The sequence below is a fragment of the Polypterus senegalus genome, chromosome 3 (genome assembly GCF_016835505.1).
Source record: "Polypterus senegalus isolate Bchr_013 chromosome 3, ASM1683550v1, whole genome shotgun sequence".
NCBI lineage: Eukaryota > Metazoa > Chordata > Cladistia > Polypteriformes > Polypteridae > Polypterus > Polypterus senegalus.
This window is the reverse complement of record NC_053156.1, coordinates 111,203,728-111,228,699: the sequence shown is the minus strand read 5'-3', so window position 1 is coordinate 111,228,699 and position 24,972 is coordinate 111,203,728. Positions and strand designations below refer to the sequence as shown.

At 37.9% G+C, this 24,972-nt stretch overlaps 1 protein-coding gene across 1 annotated transcript in view; it reads left to right on the top strand.

Moving 5' to 3' along the window:
• The window catches only part of mthfd1l (methylenetetrahydrofolate dehydrogenase (NADP+ dependent) 1 like), a 400,198-nt gene that overhangs the window by 91,980 nt on the left and 283,246 nt on the right, over positions 1 to 24,972 (top strand). The window contains exon 11 of the mRNA XM_039747812.1: positions 3,840 to 4,013. Coding sequence (XP_039603746.1) covers positions 3,840 to 4,013 — 174 coding nt within the window. The remainder of the gene's footprint in view (positions 1 to 3,839; positions 4,014 to 24,972) is intronic.

Below are 24,972 nucleotides of genomic sequence, written 5' to 3'. Positions count from 1 at the left end.
GAAGCTACTCCTCTGCCTGGAAATGACACAGTTCAGTGTATGCAGTGAATTCTCCATGATTGACAGGAGCTTGCTTAGCGCCTGTCGCTCTGCCACAGATGTTAAACTGTCCAGATTCATTCCTACAATAGAGCCTGCCTTCCTAACAAGTTTGTCGCAGGGTATGCGAAAACAAACAAATTCCTAATACGAGAAATAAAGAAAAAAAAATTGACAACAGAGGATCAAGTGATAAAATACTGTATATAAGAGGCACTCATCGTGCATGCTCAGTTGTTAGTTCAAACTTCAGATAACAAATATTCTTGAATCCAGTGAAGTGAGTGCTATGTGACTTGTCCCATTTGACAAAATGGAGGAGAGAGAAAAGTGACCAAGAAGGTTGATGGAAGAAATAAATAAAATGTAGAACAAAATTCTAGTCAAGTAGCCAATAATGTTTTCACCACATATTTTTGTGATAGCTTTGTTTCTTGGCTTTGCCTGGGAAATTTCATAAGAAAATGGGTGTCAGTTATAGTACCACTGGCTAGACGGGTATATCAGAAGTACAACATGATTAACTAAGTACTTTTCTGTATGAAAAATTTTCAACCAAGGGCTAATGTTATTGGCAGGCAATTTAGGGTGTTGTGTAATTTAAGTGTTGTGATTGAAATAGGTTTATTTGGGGTAGTTAACAGCATAACGAAGAACTTACTAACCATTGCACTCTGTCAAACTTTCTCTTTTCATTTCACAACATGATCACATCTCTGTTTCCTGTTAAGAATGCCGCCCTGTCTTCCGTTGTCCGTTAACACTATTGGTTAGTGTGCTGCTATTTGCATTGTCCATCAATCTCTTTTGCTGTGTCCTTTGTTTGAATAAAGCATGCTGTCAGCGCAGATAGAACATGGAAGTTAATATAACATTAATAAATATTGACAAATATTGACAAATTAAAAAAAGTGTCAGGTAACTTTATTCTTTCTGTAAAGTCAGCTTTGCATTATATGTATACATTTTGTATATACACCCTGAAAAGTGTCCCTTTTTAGTCATTGCCCACCAAAAGGTCTCTGCATATCTTTGATCATCCACAAATATTGAATTGTTCCCATTGATGCCCTTATTTCCTCTGTTTCTCTCAGTATCAGGGCATTTTAGTAAATTGTTGGTTATATTATACATATCTTGCTTGATGTTCAATTCTCTGTTGTTTTGTAGGTTTTCCCTGAATGTTTACATTTAAAAATGAATGTATTTTTCTTTTCTTAGCACAAGCTAAGATGCTGTTATATATATATACAGATTCAGAGTAAACATTTGTGTAAATATGTAAATACAGAAAAAAAAATACATACAGTACTGTATCTGGCTAAATGGTTAAGGAATAAATCTAAATAACATACTAATTATTGATTTTATTTACTGCTCACTTTACCACTGAATAAAGCCTTGCTTTTACTTGACAATTTGTTTTCCATCCTATGCTGAAGTAATTTCCAATACTCTGTATTCTGTTACTCTGTTAGAGAGGCTATACAATGAGAAGGTCTTGTAATGGCCAGTAATTCAGTGTAAACCAAAGCACTTAATATTATAGAAAATGTTCAAGCAAATTATGACATTAAAGTGACAATTTACTGAGATGCATGTTATTAAAAATGCAATATCTTTCAATAATACATAACAGACTGACATCAAGGACAAGGGTCAAAGGATAACTTTGTAAGAATGCTGGTAAACAATAAGAGATAAAGGCAAAACTTAAAAGACGTGAGTTATTTAGACAGAGCCGGGGTGTTGATACCTTCTGCACGTATTGGGGGCTTTCGTGTTCTAGGCATATTGCTCAATAGCCTATAGAAGATCAGGGGCTATAGGCATAATTGTACATGCATTAAACAGGTTGGCGGGAGGGCTTTTAAAGATCAGGGGCTGCATACCTGAAATTAGGGGCAGAAGCCCCTCCCCCAAGTGGACACCACTTGGCAGAGCATGGTTTGAACAAGGTACTGCATGAGTAATGACACTGTGGCATAAAGAAAATGTAAACAAAATATTACATAGCTGAGTTAAGCGTTTACTTTTAAAATACAAAGGCTCATTAAAATAAACATTTCATGAAAACAGGATGAATAGGAAAAAATCATCTTTGATATATGTGGCATGCATATTTCGTATAATTTTAACTTTGTCAACAGAAAATTCAACTAGAGTGCTTTGGGTAGTGACAAAAGCACTATATAAATGTAAAGAATTATTATTATTATAAGCTAAATTCCTATGTGTATATATTGGGACTTTTTTGTTGATGTTCTTACTTTTAGGCTTGATATTTGCTTTAAATATTCTCACATACATTGTTTTATTAATATGAATTAATAAAACAAGAGTTTATAAAGTATTGTACTTACATGCAGACTCCTGTATGTCCATCAAATTAATGCATTTACTGAATGTAAATAAGTTAACTTATTACAAGTTACAACCAATTTCACAATCAGTGCATAATTATTGCTTTAAAATTTTAAAATACTAAAATTTTAAAATATTTTTTTCTTTTTAATTTGATTTTTCACAAAATGTCAACCTACTGAAACCCAAAAATGTGTATTTTCTAAGTACTTTCTGAGTCTCTTCCCTCTTTAACCAAAACTCTATAAGCTGTACGTCTCTCTCTGTCTCTCTCCCTCTATATATTTGTATATATATATATATATATATATATATATATATATATATATATATATATATATATATATATATATAGTTTGGTGTAAAAATCCATACCATATTGTGAAGAACTGAAGTGTCTCTTTTGAGGTCAAACCATGATGTGTTACAATTGCTAGTATAGTGTACCAGCTCACTTCAAGCCCTGGGTACAATAGAAGCCATCAACAATGGCATGCTGTGGTCAGTTCAAACACTTGCGCAGCTCATTAAAGGGGCCCCCCACGGATAAATAGAGGAGGTGGGCATTGTGCATAGTTCACAATATTATTTCTTTTTACCTGTTCTTATATGTATGTGCTAAAAACATTCAGTTCATTTTACGGGCTACTTAAATGTGTAGCCTGTAAATGGCAATACTGCATGTAGTAAATTAAAGGGAAACCGTGATCAGTGTATATTGCTTTTGATCTAAAACCTATAAAACTTTGTAATGGTACAAGATTATAAAACAAAGCTCTGTATTCATGTATGACTGAGGATACAATTTTTACAGTCTCTACTACAGGATGAAATTATATTTATACTGAAAAATCCCTTTACTCATACTAATTACCTGTTGGAATTCAAAACAATACTGTTTCCTCTAAAACTGTGTTTTGCAATGGCCATCAACAAAAGCCAATTCACTAGGAAAAGCATTAATTGCACTATGGTAGGAATGTTTTACTTATGTGCAATTGTATGTAGCAGGTTCAAGAGTAAGGATCTCCAGTGAATTCATAATATTAGCATCTTGAACTCAGTTACTTATATAGTACTTCTGATACATCCAATTAACCCTCTGCACTTTATCCAAGGCCTATTGTCTTAGAAAATTTCCCGGGGGACGCCAGTTAATACAGTTTGTTTTATGTATTAATACTTGCACCTTTTCATATAATATTCTAGCAAAAAGACTCTCATTGCCACTGGTTAAACCATAAACCTTCAGGGATTATTCCTATCTAATAGTATGCATATTCCTATATCTGAAACCATTTTGACAGCAAATAATTCTGTATGTTTTTTTTTTATATTGAATGAGGAATGTTCTAAATATATAGTGGTTCAGTATAATGTTTAAGGCTATTTGTAAATCAATAGATTTTAAGTAATGGATTTGATTTTTCTTACAGTGACATTGAAATTTCTCGAAGTCAGACACCAAAGGCAGTAAGTTTGCTTGCTAAGGAAATTGGACTGCTAGAAGATGAAATTGAAGTATATGGCAAAACAAAGGCCAAAGTCAACTTGTCTCTCTTGGAGAGGCTGAAGGAAAAGCCAAATGGAAAATATGTACTGGTTGCTGGGTAGGGATGTATACTTTTTCTTTTCTTACTGATTTTAGCAGGGATTTCATATATAGTAAACTCATATGCACATGCAAAAAAGACCAGTTCTGTTTGTTTTTGTTGATTAACAACACAAATCTGTTAGCCAGCACTAGGGCATGTGCAAGTCAAATGCCACATAAACATTGTGGAATTAATGTTTGCAGCTGCTTGCTAAGCAAGCAATAAAGTAATAGTAACAGTAATGAATACATATAAGTGGTATTTGACCAATCTGTGCAACTTTATACAATACAGGGGAGTGAAGAGTTTGTTTATTAGGCTTGCATTATCAGCTGATCCCAGTATTCACTTTATGCCACCATATGCATTTACTCCTTCTCAACCAGCAACTAGAAATGAGAGTGATCTTAAAGGGGCCTATGTTTCTGTTTCTGTTTCATGATTCTCACAGATTCAATATTGTGGGAGATTTGAGCACATTTCTAAAATCCAACCATCCATACATTCAATCCCTGATATGCTTATCCACTTCAATGTCACAGGGAGAGCCAATGCCTCTTCTTCTAGTACTAGTTCTAAAGCCAGAACCAAAAGTAGATGTGTAGCCAAAAATAATTCTGTGGTAGAAGATTAACTAAAGACAAGGTAACACAAATTTAAGGGTGACTGAAAAGAAAAACAAACCAACCAGTCAAGAGCTTTTTGAAAAAGATATGGGTTACTTGTATATATGATGCTGCTCAGTTCTTAATGTTCACACTTTACATCTATTAATTAAAAGGCAGTGGGGGCTTTCAATGTGCTTTACCATATTAGTAAACAGTGTATGAGCAGTTTTATTGCTAATTATGAGTAGGTTTTGCCAAACAACATGAATTTTGATTATCTAACTATTAGAAGCACAAGTGAAAGTCACTTTTATGGAAAACAGTCAGGAGAACAGAACACTTAAGTGTAAGATAACTCAAATTCCAAAAGTTAGTTTTTCTTCCTTTGATGGAAAGTAATTGTTTTATTTATAGTACATTTCACACATTCTTTTTATTAAATGTGTTGCATTACCAATTTGCACATATTAAAGTTCTGTCTGGAGTATTATTTTAACATTCTGGAACCCTAGCAAATGCTTATTTATTTTCTTACACACTGGAGTGCTGTTCTTTTGATGGTGAACAGTAGACATTATAGACTAGAGACAATGATTCCTTTTGTGAACTTTGAGTAACACAACTTAAATAAAAAATAACATTCTTGAGTTACAAGTGACCTTGCAGATACCCATCAGTTGAAAACAAAGAAGCGTTTGTTTAATATAAAGAAAACGTTTCAAGCTGAAGAAGAGATATTATTTTTCCCCAGCCTTTGTTGCAATTAAAAATTTGGAAAGCTGTATATTTTAAGAAACATTACAAAGATAACATGGAACTGTCTGTCTTATAGTAACATTTTTAAACAATCTTTAATAGCTTTGGGCTTATACAAAAGTACACAAGATAGATTGAAATAAAATAGTTGGAGAGTCAGCTCTTTTATGTCACCACTCATGAACTGTATCTTCAGAGTAAGAAATCAGTATTTGGCTTTTATGTAAAGGTACATTCCATTGTAAGAGTACATAATTGTTGTTTGATAATAGTATCATTGATATCATTGCTTAGTGTTCAAACACTGTTTGCTTCTACTGACGTTTTGAGAACGCGAATTGAGATGTATGTCATTATAAAAGGAATGCTCTGAACTCTGCAGAGATCAAATCCAGCCGTTTTTGGCAGCTCTATACTTCTAAGTACATCTGTCATCAAAAGGCAGAACCATTCACTGTGGCATGTGTTTCAGCAATGTACAAGTAAATCTATAATCAGATACAAGTTGCTACACATTTTAACACTATAGTTATTCTGAAAGTTTATTTCCAATCAGCACCATAAAATACTGTATCACTTTACCAAAGTTTGTTCATTTGGTCCTTTATGGAGATCTTCATCCCTGTAACGTATGCTAATGACTGAGGACTTACCTTCTTTTATATTGGCTTTGTTACATGAATAATTAGTAAGCATACATTTTGGATCAAAGGCAGAGAGAGCGAGAGCAGGTCTGGGTCAGCCATTACATTGCTGGATAAACTAACGCACACACACTCATTACAACAATTTAGAACCAATAGTTCATGTTAAGTTCCTTTGCTTTTTTTTTTTTTTTTTATTATGTTATCAGGCAACATAGGTTTTTATAGTGCAGAAACTAGACTCTAAATAAAATGATTTTGTGGTATAACAAAATTCTTCCACCTTTTGTGGCTTCTGTGTAAAAAAACAAAACATTTTTACTATATAAGTACAACCACCTTTTCACCAATATTAAAGACGCATGTTTTCACAAATTATTAAAGAGACATAAGTTTGCTCCCTAACCTGAGGCTATAGTTACCCCCCGTATATTTGTTGTGAAGTACCAATATTTATGGAAAAAATAGTGTTTGTAACATTTTTGTTTCAAATTCTCTTATTCAAATTCAAATTTTAAATTGCATTTGTAAAATGCAAATTATACATACACTATAATATGTAGCGAAATGCCTAGTTGCTTAACTCCATTGGCTGTGCCTTTAAGAAGAATATAAAAGGACAATAGCAATGATACATGACTTATACATGAAATATAAAAAAATCATTAATATAATTATAAATATGTGATAAATAATAAATAATAACTAAAAATAGTAACTTAAATAACTGAATGTAAGAGAGTTAACAATAGGGCATCATGTAATACTAGACACTTTCCTTATTCAACATGCTGGTAGACTGTGGGAAAAAAATTCTCTTCAACTTGTCTGAACTAGTCTTCAGGTAGCAGTAGTTTTTACCTGAATGCATAGAAAAGTGAACATTGTTGGGATAGCTGGTGTCATGAAAAATGTTCTTTGCCCTTGTCCAACATTGGTTGGTGGTGTTGTCCTGGAACTTTGGGTGTACATATCCAGTTATGGATGCAGATGACTACTTCAGTCGCTACAGAGCCTTACAGCCCTGCTGTGTGCTGTTTCCAAACCAGGTGGTAAAACTTCATGTCAAGATACTTTTGATGGTGGATTTGTAGACGTTCTTTAGTATCTGGGAGGACAGCTTGAAATCCCTGAGGCATCTGAGGTGGTAAAGACGTTGTTGTACATTCTTTACCAAGGTATCAATGTGTTTGGACCAGGTCAGGTCTTCTGTGATGTGGATACTGAGGAGTCTTATGTACTTACTGCTACTAAAAGATTACCAAAATTGACCTTTTCCTAATTGAATGAGGCAAGACCACAACTCTGATGTTTATTTCACATAAGTAGTGTCATATGGAGAAAATCATTTACAAAATAGAATGTTATTGGTACCAGATACCTAGGGGTGTACGTTTACCACAACATTTATAATTGATGATTATTGATTTTGATATTGTACTTACAATTATTATGTTCAATTAATCGCACTACAGTGAAATTGCATTTTATGTTGCCAACTTCACATACTTTATTCTGTATACACAAAGTACAGTAGAATCTCTATTTAGTTGTTTTCTAGGGAACCACTTAAAATATTGTCACTGTCAAATTGTTAAACATTGGATTAGTTGAAAAATGATCAATTTAGTGTTTAATACAATATATTTTTTTATCGTTTACTATAAAGATACTGGATGAACAACAGGTGTAGTGCTGGTACAATTTCTGGGTAAAAGAGTGCCCACGTCAGACCTGCTGATGGATAAAATAGAAAAATAGGCCTGAAAAATATTTTCAGCTGTTAATAAACATTTTGTCTTCAGTCATAAAACTGCCTATTTTAGTTTATATTCAAGTCACTTACTTCTAGTGAGTTACTTGCAATCCTCTACAGAAAATAAGTATGTTACCTTGTGAAGGTAAATGATTCTGTATGAGCTTTATAATGGAATAGCAAAATACCCGCGCTTCGCAGCGGAGAAGTAGTGTGTTAAAGAAGCAATGAAAAAGAAAAGGAAACATTTTGAAAATAACGTAACATAATTGTTTTGTCACTGTTGTAAGTGATGAGTGTTGTTGTCATATATATATATATACTAGCAGAATACCCGAGCTTCGCAGAGGAGAAGTAGTGTGTTAAAGAAGTTATGAAAAGAAAAGCAAACATTTTAAAAATAACGTAAGATGATTGTTAATGTAATTGTTTTGTCATTGATATGAGTGTTGCTGGCATATATATATACACACACACAGACACATATATAAACATATATATACATATAAACATATATATAAATAAATATATATATATATACACATCTATACACATATATATATACAGTTATATATATATACACATATACACACATACATATATATACATATACATATATATACAAATCTACATATATATATATCTACATATTGTCACAAGAACGAGACATGGACAGATAAAGAGTTGGGGCAGCCACCCGTATATTGTGGTATCCTGGCTGCAAAGTCGTTTTTCTTGTAAAAATACAGAGCACTGAAGTGCATACAACCGAGTCCAAAACAAGACTGAGGAAACAAAGGAAAGGGGGCAGGTTTTAAAGGGGAGACAGGAAGTGAGGTCGTATGGATCTGGCACGTGGTCTTCCACCATTGGCTCAGTAGCCGGAGGTGACATCAGAGGGACTGGAGCTGGTGTGGCGAGTTCCATTGGCTCAGTCCCGAAGTGATGTCAGGAGATCCAGGTGAAATCCCGGGATGGTCTACAGGCAAAGGAGAAAAGAGTCAGTGCACTCTGCCACACCCCAGCATGCCTGTGGGGCCTGAAAGGGTAATTCCCCCAAAGGTAATTTTCCGGCCCAAGCCGACCCCCCCACCGGATACCGGTCCCCGTCCCAGTTTCCCCCTCAGGGAAAATGGGGGCCCAAAAACGGACCCGGGGCCCAGGCCTGGGGTTCCCCGGGTAAAAAAAAAAAGGGGACAAAAAAAGGGCCGGGGCCGTCACCAAAACGTGTTTTTCAGTCCTGCCGTTTCCCCTTTTTTTTTAAAACAACGCCCCTTCCCCAAAAACCGGCAAACCGGCGGAAAAAACCGCCGAAAAGGTTTGACCCCCCTGGTTGCGGAGGGTCAACATCAATTTTGACATTGGGGCCACGTTTAAAACCCCCAGGGCCCTAAAAGGGCCCCAACCCCGACTTTGGTTAATCCCGGGCCCGGGGCCCCGTCCCACCGCTTTGGGGCTGCTGGGGTTTCCTTCCAGGGGAAAGGACCCCAAGGGGAACACACGTACCAGGGAGGCGGGACGCCCCCAGCGCTGAAAGGTTTCTGGAGCCCCCCCCAACCCGGGGGGAACCCATACCCCCGGGCCGCCAGGGGCCCAAAAGCGGTTTTTTCCTTGATCCGTTGGAACCCGCGACCCTTTCCGCCCCGTCAGGTATTGAACCCCCGCCTCGGGGATGCCCCCGGTTGGAAAACCAAATTTGGGATTTTAACGTCATTTGAACCCCAAATTCCCCAGGCTTCAACAATGGGGTGGGCCCCCGGACTATCCTTTTTCAATCCCCAACCCAGGCCCTTTATCCGCCCACCAGCCTTTTTCCTGGGAAAAATACGGGTTTCCAAAACCCGGCTCCAATGTTGGCCCCAACCGAGGCCTTGGGGTTCACTGACACCCCCCAAGGTCGGGTCTTTTCCCGCCCACGTCTGGGTAAGTCCGCGGTTTAAGGGGTGTGGAGCTGGCGGGGGGGCCCGGGGGAGGTCGCCCCGTCCTTCCAAACTTAGGGCGCAAAGTGGAGGAGGACGGGGCCATGCCCGACCCGGGGAACCCCAAAAGATTTGGCCCAGCGGCCCTCCCAACTTTTGACAGGACTTTCCAAAAACCCGAACAGGGCCCCCCTAGTTTGGGGAGGGAAGGTTTTTTTCCCCCCTTTTAAATATCAAAATGCCCCTGCCCCAAAGTAGTTCAAAAGGGGGAAACCCCGGGGTTTTGGGATTTTGGGGGGACAGGGGAGGGGTTTTATCAGTTCCCATCTCCCCCTTAGGCATTTGTTGATTTATTAAACCTACAATCCTCGTTTGGGGGAAAACACCAGGGGCTTTTTAAAAGCTTTTCGAATCTGGGGGCCTTGAAAAGTTCCGGGTGAAGTCCTGGCGTTTCTTTTTGGGGTCCCCCGCCTTACCCCAACCCCGGGGGTGGCTTAAGGTTAGCAAAGGAACGGGGGCCCCGGGGAATCCACAGGGCAAAGTCGTGTCCTCGGGGTGGGCCGGGTTCCACCAGGTACCCATCTGTGGAAGGAAGTGGAATGGGGCAGGGGACGTCCCCCCGGGGAATTTTGCGACCCCGGGGAGGCACAAAACCCCATAATTCCCCGGGGGTGAAAGGGTTGATCCCCCGAGCCGGGTGAGGGGGCCACCCCAAAGGGGGCGCAGCTCCCAGACCCCCGAAGGACCGCCCACAACCTCCTCCGGTACATTTACATAAAAAGGAGGTCATTATTCATGGGGGCCGAAAAGAGATTAGGGCCCGCCATTTAAAACCCAATTTTTTACAAAATTTTGGAGTAAAATTTCCTTTTTTAAAAAAAGCGGTTTTTTTTTGGGAACCCAACGGAGAGGGGGGGCAAACCCGGGCCCAATGGGGGGTTTTTCCCGCCCCTCCCCTGGTGGATGCGGTTCCCCCAGGGGGCCGGAGTTCCAGCAGTAGCCGGGCTCCCCCTGCCCGGTTATTCGGGTGACGTTGGCATTCCTCCCCATGCTCCAAAAACCCGGAGGGGGTGTTCATTTTTTTTGCACCCCCCCATATCCCGGGGGGGGCAGTTTGGTAGGGCGTGTTTTCAAATGGCGTAGCCAATGCCCTACCATTGCCCATAAGGACCAGGCTTGTCTGTTGGTCGGCCGCTCAGGGTCCAACCTCCATTTTTTTATTTTATTCACCTGCCTCTGGGGCACCCCTAGGTGGTAAATGGGGCTTTGGTTTCGCAGGGAGGCAGGCACTCTCCCCAGGAGAGCATACTGAGTCCCTTTGCCTCCCTCCAGGGCAGCCCAATTCTGTGAGCCCCACCCGCACACTCCCTGGCCTCTCCAGATGGCCTAGTTATGAGTGCTGGGAGCGGAGCCCGCACCGGGTCACGCCGGACCGCGGGGCACCCTCCCCGCCTGAAGACTCGGCCCCGGTACGCTCCCACCTGGGTATATTGCAGGTCCTGTCCCCTTCTCCTCTGGGACTTCTCCATCCTGCCGACTACGCCACTGTCACAAGAACGAGACATGGACAGATAAAGAGTTGGGGCAGCCACCCGTATATTGTGGTATCCTGGCTGCAAAGTCGTTTTTCTTGTAAAAATACAGAGCACTGAAGTGCATACAACCGAGTCCAAAACAAGACTAAGGAAACAAAGGAAAGGGGCAGGTTTTAAAGGGGAGACAGGAAGTGAGGTCGTATGGATCTGGCACGTGGTCTTCCACCATTGGCTCAGAGCGGAGGTGACATCAGAGGGACTGGAGCTGGTGTGGCCGACTTCCATTGGCTCAGTCCCGAAGTGATGTCAGGAGATCCAGGTGAAATCCCCGGGATGGTCTACAGGCAAGGAGAAAAAGAGTCAGTGCACTCTGCCACACCCGGCATGCCTCCAACTGCCTTCACTCAAGCCCTTTAGCTGCCTCCCATGCGCACGTGTGTGACAATATATATATATATTAGGGGTGGGACTCGATTAAAAAAATTAATCCAATTAATTAGAGGCTGTGTAAGAATTAATCTTGATTAATCGTATGTAATCGCACACGTAAATTTGCCCCAAATCACAAATGTTTTTTTTTTATTTAAAACGGTTTTAGTGGGCTTACAGAATCAAATAATAGACATGGACATGAATATTGTAAACTGAAGCTGTTTTAATTTCTGAAAAAAAAAGCCTTTAAACTGCATTTGAATTCAAAACAGAAACAAAAATATCATCCCTGGTTAAAATTGGGCAGACTTAAAAATAAAGTGGTAGTTTAAGTACTTTAAGTACATTTGCAGAATAGTATTGTCTTTAAATAATAATAACCAAAATTTCACCATAAAGTGCAGTTTTTCTTCTTAAAAAAATAAGTCAGAAACATAAAAGGTAATTTGACCAGCTGACTCTTTAAACTCTGAGTAACATTAGCCAAAATTATTTTGTACATTAGGCTAAAACAGTGTGATCATTGAACATTTTGTAATTAGATGTATTTAGAATTACTAACGGTCACGGAAGTCCAATGATCCCCAGTAAGAGCCACAAAGTCCGCTTTCTGTAATGCATCTAATTTTGCTTGCTTTTCAGTGTGCACAAAACCATGCTTTTATCAGGGCTTCGCTCGGGTAATCGAAATGATCAGTCGTAGGAACGCGCTTTATTCGCGATTTTTGTAGCTGTGATGTGTGCATCAGTGTAATGGATGTACCAGGAAATCATGCATTGACAAAAGTTCCCGTTTGCTTGGAATTGAAAGTGTGATTAAATGCGTTATTTTTAACGTTATGGAGTACATGCATCGAAGCTTCTCAGCTGTGCTTGTGCTAAGAAAGGGAAAATTTGAAAAATAACGTAACATGATTCTGCGTTAACCTAATATTTTTTCATACGTCCCAAACCAAGGAGATGCGAAGGTAAAATGAATCGGGTAGCACGCGTACATAGTCAGTACATCCCCTCTCGGGAATCGAACCTCGAATGTCGGCGTTAGAGGCGAAGACTCTACAATTGCGCCACAGCGTGTGGCTTGTCTATGCTAAAGTATGTATTGTAGATCGGGGTATATATATACATTTATATATATACCCGTGTATCGCAGTGGAGAAGTAGAAGTTATGAAAAAGGAAAGGGAACATTTTAAAAATAACGTAACATGATTGTCAATATACAGTAATTGTTTTGTGAGTGTTATTGAATGTTGCTGTCATCAAGGATTTGCAGTAGCTGCACTTATGAATATGATTCTATGTATAAGACGCTTCATATTTTTTTGCTGCCTTCTCAATTGTGTAATTCGGTTTTTGTTCAACACTCTTTGGAACTGTTGCTTTTTGTCTGTGCACTGCGCCAGTTCACGTGAGCCGCTTGGTGTTCTTGCATCGAGGTTCCCAGCTGTACTGGTGCCATCTCGTGTAATGTCAGCTAAGACCCGGCACTTAAAACTTTCTCTCGCAGTTTCAATGAGTTTGTGCCAAACACCACCCTGACCATCTCATCTTCCTCTGCATAAGCACAGTCCTTCACACGTGAATATTTACCGGCAGTGTTTGTATTGGATTGCCGCTGATGGACGGCCTTATATGGGCAGGCACTAAATTACAAACGCTAGTGGTAGCCTATGAACTTAATTTAATATAAACTTACGGTTCACGCCATGCTTTGTTTCCGCAGTAGCTGTACTTATGAATATGCTTGTATGCATCATTTGCTTCATAATGTTTTTCTGCCTTCTCAATTGTGAAATGGCGTTTTGTGCTGATCGCTGTTTGGAGTTCTTCCTTGTGCTCTACGTACTTACGTAGGAGGCGTGATGATGTCACATGAAACTCCGCCCCCGCGGCCATCTCCAACTCAAGACTCCATTACATTATATGGGGAAAAATAGCTTCCAGTTATGACCCTTATGCGTAGAATTTCGAAATGAAACCTGCCCAACTTTTGTAAGTAAGCTGTAAGGAATAAGCCTGCCAAATTTCAGCCTTCTACCTACACGTGAAGTTGGAGAATTAGTGATGAGTCAGTGAGTGAGTCAGTGAGTGAGTGAGGGCTTTGCCTTTTATTAGTATAGATATATGACAACAACACTCATCACTCACAACAGTGACAAAACAATTACATTGACAATCATGTTACGTATATATATATATTTACACACACACACATAAACATATATATATATATATACATATCTATACATATACACATATATACACATATATACATACATATATATATCTACATATATACACATACATATACATACACACACACATACATACACACACATATATACACACAAATACATATATATATATATACATACCCACACACATATATAAACATATATATACATATACATACATATCTACATATATACACACACAGCTATTTCGTATCAGTGCAATACGCTGCTTGTTAAAACGGATAACTCCCGCTCTTACGTTGCAAGTCTGCGTGGATATTATGAACTATCGTATTTGTTGAAGTTCTATTTAATTTTTAAATAGAAGGAATTTTTATTTAGTCGACAGAAATATCTTTGGTAGGAATGGTAAAAACAGACAGGAATATTATTCCTGAATAAATCAACTCAAACCTTAAACAACTTATAATATTTTGCTCTCCATAAAAATATATCCTGTCTAAATTATACAAGTTAGAAATAAACGTTAAAAGAACAAACATTCAAATTTCTTTACTCTTATGTAATTTTATATAAAAAACTAACAAAATACCCGAGCTTCGCAGCGGAGAAGTAGTGTGTTAAAGAAGCAATGAAAAGAAAAGGAAACATTTTGAAAATAACGTAACATGATTGTCAATGTTATTGTTTTGTCACTGTTGTGAGTGATGAGTGTTGTTGTCATATATATATATATATATATATATATATATAAATATACAAATATATATATATATATATAATATATATATATATATATATTTACACACACACACAAACATATATATATATACATATCTATACATATACACATACATATACATACACACATACATACACACACATATATACACACAAATACATATATATATATATATACATACACACACACATATATAAACATATATATACATATACATACATATCTACATATATACACACACAGCTATTTCAGATCAGTGCAATACGCTGTTTGTTAAAACGGATGACACCCTCTTACGTGCAAGTCTGCGTGGATATTATGAACTATCGATTTGTTCAAGTTCTATTTAAATTTTAAATAGAAGGAATTTTTATTTAGTCGACAGAAATATCTTTGGTAGGAATGGTAAAAACAGACAGGAATATTATTCCTGAATAAATCAACTCAAACCTTAAACAACTTATAATATTTTGCTCTCCATAAAAATATATCCTGTCTAAATTATACAAGTTAGAAATAAAGTAAACATTAAAAGAACAAACATTCAAATTTCTTTACTCTTATGTAATTTTATATAAAAAAATAAACTTAGATTTTAAATATCCCAAAAGATTTTGCTCTCCATAAAAATATATCCTGTCAAAATTATACAAATTCAAATATGAACATGCTGCATAACAAAACCTGGAAATATAAATAAAATGTGTTCCTTTCAGCAATAACAAATCAAATCATTCAGTTGTCTTTGCTCATATGTCATTTTAGAGCTGGACGCCTGGCATCTTTTTGGCAACAGGTTCGTTTCTGTTTGGTGTGAGGTTCTGTGTTGTGGAGATTCTCAGGATGGATTGCAGGTGCTCATCAGTGAGGCGACTCCTGTGTGCTGTTTTGTTAGTCTTTATCACTGAGAAGAGCTTCTCACACAGATATGTGCTACCAAACATGCACAAGGTTCGAGCCGCATGTAGACGGACTTTTTGTTCTTCAAAGTCACCAAAGCGCCGTGCAAACTCAGTGCGCCAGTTTATCAGCAAAGTGCGATTTGGGAACACCGTAGTGACGACTTGGTTTAACATTACTTGGCAACAGGGAAAGTGGGGCAAGTTGCACTGGTGCATTTGTGTCTCCCATAAAAGCAGCTTCACTTGAAATCACTTTGTGATTGTGCACGGTAAAACGTCCGCTGAAGTGTCAGATTCTTATTTAATTCTTCTGCTTTCTGTATCTTCTGCATTGCATTCAGGTTACCCTGATGTTTTGTCTCATAGTGCCGTCTTAGATTAAATTCTGTAATTACAGCCACATTAGCTCCACAAATGAGACACACGGGTTCAGTAAACATATACTCAGCCTCCCATCGGTTTTAAAGGCTCTATTTTCAGAATCAACTTTTCTCTTCAGCATCGTGTGAGCTAGCTTCGCAATAACTTGCAGCATCATAAGCTAGACTTGATTAACGCGTAAGTGTTCGCAAGGCAGCTGAAGCGCTGCATTATGGGATCTGTAGTTTATTGTGTTACCAGCGCTTCATATACCCGGCCATTAATAACAATAATACAGTATATAAAATGATCTCGGGCCGGATATAATTACGCCGGGCGGATGTGGCCCCGCCCTTGAGTTTGACACATATGGACTAAATAGAACTTGAAAAGATATATTTTTTCAAATGTGATCGCGCAATTCAGATAGAGTTGACGCGCACTACAGCCTGCATGCCTCAATAAGTCATCCTCCCTCGCTCTTACTTTTTACCGCTCATCTAATGAATACACTGAGTATGGCTTTACCAAAACAATCATTGATGGCTAATAAAGTATCCATTATTCGAGTATGTAGATCGGGATATATATATACATATATATATACCCGCGTATCGCAGCGAGAAGTAGTGTGTTAAAAAGCTAGAAAAGAAAAGGGAACATTTTAAAAATAACGTAACATGACTGTCAATATACAGTATTTGTTTTGTGAGTGTTACTGAGTGTTGCTGTCATCAAGGATTTGATTATCATTATTTCTTTCAATCAGGTTCGTATTTGTAGGATGTGTTGTGTTCAAGTTACATTCCGTGTTTGTCAATCGCTGTAAAGATGACAGGTTTCATTCATCGATTCGTTTCTTACTGCATCAATAAACAGCTCGCCTTCTTCTTTATCTGAGACCTGACACACTGCATGCACGGGTTTTTTACACTGTCTTCCTTTAGCGGACATTGACTTTTTCCAACGTGTGCTTTGTTTCGCAGTAGCTGGATTTATGAATATGCTTGTATGTATCAGACGCTTCATATTTTTGCTGCCTTTTCAATTGTGTAATTCGGTTTTGTTCAGCTCTTTGGAACTGTTGCTTTTATCTGTGCACGCGCCAGTTCACGTGAGCCGCTCGGTGTACATGCATCGAAGGTTCCCAGCTGTGCTGGTGCCATCTCGTGCTATGTCCATGGCTGTATTTAATGTTACCTTAGTCCTGGCACTTAAAACTTTCTCTCGCAGTTTCGCTGAGTTTGTGTCAAACACCACCCTGACCATCTCATCTTCCTCTCCATAAGCACAGTCCTTCACCCGTGAATATTTAGTGGCAGTTTGCTATTGGATTGCCGCTGACGGACGGCCTTATATGGGCAGGCACTAAATTACAAACGCCAGCGCAGCCTGTCTATGAACTTAATTTAAAGTGTAGGTTTACATGGTGCTTTGTTTCCGAAGTAGCAGAACTCATTAATATGTCACTTACTCGCTTCTTATTGTTTCGCTGCCTTCTCAATTATATAATGCATGTTTTCTTCAGCGCTTTTGGAGGCCTTCCTGGTTTTCTATGTACTGCGTGATTACGGGAGGCGTGATGATGTCACACGAAACTCCGCCCCACGGCGTTCAAGCTCATCTCCATTACAGTAAATGGAGAAAACAGCTTCCAGTTATGACCATTACGTAGAATTTCGATATAAAACCTGCCCAACTTTTGTAAGGAAGCTGTAAGGAATTAACCTGCCACATTTCAGCCTTCCACCCACACGGGAAGTTGGAGAATTAGTGATGAGTGAGTGAGTGAGTGAGTGAGGGCTTTGCCTTTTTTATTAATATAGACTAGCAGAATAACCGCACTTCGCAGCGGAGAAGTAGTGTGTTAAAGAAGGTACGAAAAAGAAAAGGAAAAATTTTAAAAATAACGTAACATGGTTGTTAATGTAATTGTTTTGTCATTGATATGAGTGTTGTTCTCATATCTATCTATCTATCTATCTATCTATATATATATATATATATATATATATATACCCGCGCTTGGCAGCGGAGAAGTAGTGTGTTAAAGAAGGAAAGAGAAAGAAAAGGAAACATTTTGAAAATAACGTAACATGATTGTCAAAGTAATTGTTTTGTGTATTTGGCGGCAGCGTCACGAAGTTTTTTCGTCTAGCTGCATCAGAAAATGTACCACGACGTCTGACACGCCTCCTTTTTACAGTTTTCTCACAGCTTGGATTGCTGCTGTCATATATATACACACACACACATACATACATACATACATACACACATATATATAATTTGTGTGTGTGTATGTATGTATGTGTGTGTATATATGATGTAGATAGGTATGTATGTATATATATATATATATGTGTATATGTAGATATGTATATAGATATGTAGATATGAAGATATGTATGTGTATATATCTACATATCTATATACATATCTACATATACACATATATATATATATATACACACAGATACATACATACACACACACAAATTATATATATGTGTGTATGTATGTGTGTGTGTGTGTGTGTATATATATATACACACATACATATACTTGTGTGTATGTTTGTATGTGTCTATGTGTGTGTATAGGTTTGGTCACTGAGTGCAAGGGAAAAATAATAAATTATAGTCTATAAGTTATTAAACAGTAAAACATTAACGTTTTAAGAAGTACAGGTACATTGAAATTACATTTTCTATGTGAACGTTCAAATTTGTGCCTCTGGTAATGTGCCTTACCGGCATTTAAAGAAAATTAGTTTTGTGTCCTCTGCAGTGTTAAGAGAGAAAGGCTTTGGTTTGGGATAAAAGGAAAAAAGGTGTAAAGAAAGGAAAGTTGCCTTTTCTTTTATATAGTATAGAGAGATGTGTTCGCTGACGTTATTATCGCCTTTTGGGGACAGTCACGGTGGGTCTTGTGTAGACTGGTGAGACGTCCCCGCCATTAATCGGCTGTGATGGCACTGTCAGTCCTCCACTCATGTGCGTGTCTTCATAATCCGAGCTGAGGACCTCATAATCATATACGTGCAAAAGAAAGTGTGAATCGCCTTAATATTATTTTGCCGTGGTGTAGAAAAGGGGTCCCGTGTTTGCATTTGTCTTGGCTATAGCTCAGGGGGAGGATGAAAAAAATTAAAAGTGCTCACTTTGACTTAAGGCAGAAGCGCAGTCAGCGTCTCAAAGGCCGGCACAGCTATGCACGCGCGCTGGTTGCTCGACTTTTGCTGGGCAGGAGACCCTTTGTACACACGCTCATGATATCAAAAGTCTCAGCGCTATTTGGAGGTCATTCATATATTATATATATAGCAAAATACCCGCTACCAGAGCGGAGAAGTAGTGTGTTAAAGAAAAGGAAACATTTTAATAATAACGTAACATGATTGACATTGTCATGAGTGTTGCTGTCATATATATGCCTGCCTAAATAAGTCACCCTCGCTTTGCTCTTACTTTATTTACCGTTCATTTAATCACGGCTAGTGGCGGAAAAATTATAAAATGGAAGGAGGATGGCTTTACCAAAACAATTATTGATGGCGAATCGATTATTCATAAAGCTTGAATTGGTGATCTGTTTTCTGTGTTAACCTCATATTTTTTCATACTTCTTCTCAAACTAAGGTGGTGCGAGGGTAAAATGAATCGGGATGCGCTGATCAATGTAATCGGTGTACCAGGAAATCATGCATTGACAAAAGCTCCCCTTTGCTTGTAATGCAAAGTGTGATTAAATGCATTATTTTTAGCAGCGTTATGGAGCACATGCATCGAAGCTTCTCAGCTGTGCTTGTGCTAAGAAAAGGAAAGATTTTAAAAATAACGTAACACGATTGTCAATGTGACCTTTTGTAAGTAGTGCCTGGAGGATTCAGTGTGGAGAAACTCTAGAGACAGCCAGACAGACAGAGAAATACCTTCTAGTTATGACCATTAGGCGTAGAATTTCGAAATGAAACCTGCCCAACTTTTGTAAGTAAGCTGTAAGGAATGAGCCTGCCAAATTTCAGCCTTCTACCTACACGGGAAGTTGGAGAATTAGTAGTGAGTGAGTGAGTGAGTGAGTGAGTGAGGGCTTTGCCTTTTATTAGTATAGATACACCGGCAAATGTGGTGAAAACTGTTACATACTTCAAAATTGTGTGTGTTTAAATAAGTTTACCCAAGTAATACCACTTTTCCTCTAGGAAGAGACCACTTGGCGGTTCAGAGGCTCATGAAATATTGAACACATTAGTTCTAATCAGTACTGACAAAATGTAGAAATAATTTTTTTCCTGCTTCTTTAGTCAAAAGAGACGGTCTGGTCTCTTGTTATTGAAGTGTATCTAAAATCTAGTTAGCACGAAATGTCTTCATCAAATACTTTTTCCCACTAAATTTAGACTAGAAAATTTGATTTGTTTTTGTCACCACAGTTTTTTTTAAACATTTAATAAACGGTTACTAAACCGTGGGAAAAGCCATAAATGAACAAAATTCTCTAGATCTTGGAACACCTCAGAATATGCCTCTGTGCACAAAAGGAGAAATCGTTCAGCAGGCTGTCATCTTGAAGAATCTCAAGATGTGCATTACTGTGTGTAAAATAATGTCCTATTCTCTGCTAACTTTCCAATGCATATTAATTATGGTAGTTTGTGTGAGTGAGTCACTCAATTTATTGGCTCCTCATCCAGGTCTGCTTGCTGCCTGGTACTTAAAGCTGCTGAAATAGTATTTTCTGAATGGGACCTTAAAATTAGACTAAGAAGTTTTGAAAGCGTGAATCTTTTTGCAGAAATGAAAATTGATTTATGACTGCTGTTTATCGGTATATTTATTAGCTAGACTTTGTGTTCTATTGAGCTTCCAGCAATTCTTGCTGTGAATCTCAGTCTTGCTGTTTATTATTTCATATATAATTATATGACATCTGCTTTTGAAAACCTGAGGAAGTCGTTCTACACACTTTAACATATAAAAGCATTCTTGGTGAAAACCCATTCTGTGTTTTTACAATGGAACATATTGTCTTGAAATCATAATCATAAATATAAATACCTAATTTCAATGATTTTTTAGGTAAAACATTGAGTTATTAGCTTGAATATGAATGTCACCACCAAGGTTACTTTCATTTACATTGGTAATTTTTTTTTATTCTGCTTCCTGTGTGTCTGATAGCATTATGTTTGTGACCTCATACAAAACCACATATACAAAAATAAAAATTGAATGTGGGTTATTCCCAGCAATTTTATGCCTTTTAAAAAACAACTCTAACCATATTTTGTCAGTTACACAACTCTTACATTTTTTTATTCTGTAAAACAAAAACAAAAAATTGTGTTAGCAAAACAACTTTTTCATAAATTGTCTGCAAGTCATTGAAACTATTAGCACTGAACTGGAGAAGCTGAACAGAGACCTCAAAAATGTTTCCAAAGTTAGTTAAAGTGCCTGCTATGTTTTTAGATGTAGGTGGTTTAACGATAGAAATCTTAAATAAGTATTATTTAGTATACTTTAATTGACTTGTCCACTGTCTTGATGGGCAAATTACTTAGGTGCATCCTATTTGGAGACTGGATTTTTAGTTTTTCCTTGTTTCATATACAGAGTATATGAAAAAAGACCCTGATTAAGGTTAAAACCTGGTTTCATAATAATCTGCGTTTATATGCGCAAGTAATCTTTTGATATTAATGAGGTGTTTTCTGTTTCTGATTTAACTAGCCCACAAAAATGATTGCTTGTTGGTTGATGGTTGTATTTTAGGTTGTTTTTGACCACAGAACATAATTGTCACCTGCAGCATCCATTCTATCTTTTAACAGACAGCCAATTAATGTATTGTCGGATAATGCAAATGTCTACTAGTTGGAGTGAATTCAGTTGCTGTCTTGGCATCTGTCTATCATGGTAAAGAAATAGTAGAAATTGGACAGGCAAACCACCCTTCTGTTTGTGTGGTCCAAATTACCCACTTTCCATACGTTCTTGAAGCTGTATTGTATGCATTCTACTTATGACTTAGTGCAGATTGGATATCAACTCTTGCACACACAACAACCCACCAAATTTAATTTACTTTTGTCATAGCTTGTTGCACACACAGGTACCAAGTTTACATTTCACATCATCCATCCACAACTGTATTAAATCATTTCATTTACTATCTGCTATCTGCTTTTCACCAGACTAATGATAGTATACCAGACCAGACCAGCAATGGTGCGTAGTTTTTCCTGACAAATTACTGGATACTCTCAGATGTTTGCTGGGTTTGCCCTTATTCTCTTCCAAGGCTGTAGGCTCTGTCAGGTAAACCTCTTGTGGGAAATATCCAGAAAGCAGAAATATCCAGTTTAGATGATCAAAAAAATCTCATGTAGTTACTTTTGGCCCAGAGGAGAAGTGGCTCTACTCAGATGTTCTCTTTCATTATTAAATTATATCAGGAAATTAATCACCCCTAAACATTAACATATTATCGGTTAAATGGACCTGTTAATTCTTTTTTTCCCATTATTCACACTCTCTTACCAAAGGTGAGGATGATGAGTCAAAGAAATTGTCTGAGGACTTTGCTCCCTTTTCACCACTACAATTGTGTAAAATGCCTACAATCGTTTAGGTATTATTACACAACTGCCTTAAAACTGATCCTTCATGGTTAATCTCTGGATGAACTAAACTGTTACTTATGAACAAGAATGAAATGCACTGTTAATGGAGTCTCACACCAACTTTAAATGGATTTAGCGTAAGGCCAAGCATTTCTCTCTCCACAGATTCTGAGACCTGATATGGTTGTAGCACCTCTCAAAAGACAACACTAGTTATGCAACCATAAACCATTTACTATTCAATAAAACATGTTGCATTGACAAACTCATTTGACCCCTCAGTTATTCATGAAAGATCAAAAGGAACATTTGACGCTTTTCACATTACAATTGGGAACTGGAAAGAGTTGAGGCCAAAAGGTGGTTTGAACTTGTCATGACTTCAATTCTAAGAGCTAATGTAGGCACCAAAAATCATTCTTTGTGTCAAAAGAGGTTCTGGAAACTCACCGAAGAACTTAGATAGGCTACATGAGACATCTCTCAAAATGTTAATGGGAAGAATGGGAAAATGTTGACCTCATATAGGCGAGCCATGGGTTTGATAGCTTTGTAAACTGCAAAATATGCAAATTCAGAGATATATCCTACAAATTAAACACAAAACAAAAAAACAAAGTACACAGAAAATTGGAAAAAATATTAATGATCCTGTGCTCTTCTTTTTGGCAATGTTTCTGATGCCTCTCTCCACCCTTGATAACCCTTCTAAATGTGTCCAGACTCTATGCTGTAGCTCAGGGATGGCCAGCTCCAATCCTGGGGAAAATACAGGTTTTTGTTTTAACTATTTTTTTAATTAATGAATTAATGATTAGTTTTTGCTACTAATTAACTTCATTTAATTTATTTTCTATTTAAGACTCAGACCCATTAAATCAGGGCTGAACAATGTTGGTCCTGGAGGGCTGCAGCGGCTTCAGGTTTATGTTCCGACCCATTTGCTTTATGAGAAATAATTCATTGCTAATGAAGCACATATTGCTCAAGTTTTTCTGCTTCTTGTTAAAATTTAAAATTGTTTATTTTAGTCATAAACAGCTATATTCATTGTTTTAACTGTTATTCCTTATAACAGTTAACTGTTGTTCCTTATTAGCAATAAGATGCAAATAACAAAGGAACTGGTAGTTCTACCTTCAGCTTATCTCCATTTCCACCTGTGTGTATTTATCATTCATTTGGTTTAATTAAGTACTCAGAAAGAAACTTAAGAGAAACTGTCAGTCAGTCATTATCCAACCCGCTATATCCTAACACAGGGTTATGGGGGTCTTTTGGAGCCAATCCCAGCCAACACAAAGTGCAAGGCAGGAACAAATTCTGGGCAGGGTGACAGCCCACCGCAGGGCACACACACACACACATACACACACCAACCACACACCAACCACACACTAGGATTGCCAATGCACCTAACCTGCATATCTTTGGACTCTGGGAGGAAACCGGAGCACCAGGAGGAAACCCACGCAGACAAAAGGAGAACATGCAAACTCCATGCAGGGAGGACCTGGGAATCGAACTCGGGTCTCCTTACTGTGAGGCAGCAGTGCTACCACTGTGCCACCGTGCTGCCCTAAGACAAACTGAAGAACTGAAAGTCACTCGTCCATTTTAGGTTTCAAATCACTTGGATGATACATGTATCATTAGAAAGGAAAAAAATGCATGGTTTAAGAATGAACTGACATGGTACAGTTAAAACACTAACAAGCTGTGAAATCAAATAACATCTGTTTTTGGTGAGGATTGGTTTCTAATTAAGCAACTGGGTTGGAACAAAAACTTGCAGCCACTGCGGTTCTCCATTATTGGAGTTGGCTATCCCTGCTGTAGATCTTTTACACAAATTGCCCAAAGTCAGATAAACTTTTCATCAGCATTATGAAGAATTGTACAGAATATATATGTAGTTAAACACAGTCATCTAAGCTCACAGATACCTTTTGCTTCTAAGTGTCATTTTGACATTGGCAATTTTCTTTAAATAAATCAGGATCTGCTTTTGTCTCCTACACATACACGTATTTCTGTTCAAATGCAGCTTTCTTTAGGATCGCATAGTGCCCCATGTTTTAGAGAATTTCTTTTACACAGTGCAGCATCATCTGCCATATTTCCCCCACTACCCATTCTTTCTGAAATCTGCTTTGCTTTTACACATTGTTTTCCTGATGATCAATTCTCTGTCGATCACTTTACCACTCCGCTGTAAATCACTTAGTGTTTCTGTTGATCATTTTAGTGTTCTTGTCAACATCACAAAGCAGGCTGTTTTTGTGGGGTGCCTTTTAACTTGAAATGCTATTCTTGCACACAGTAAGGCAACTCTGTCTATTTAAAGGGCTTGTGCAAATAACCAAGGCTCCCAGGAATGTATTTCTTACTTTTTTTGTGAACCTTCTGCTTTATTTAGCAGTAGAAAGAACAGATTAAGGAACTCCCTAGTCTGGTGGGCGTGTCTGCCTGAGAGAAACCAGTATTTCAAAAAA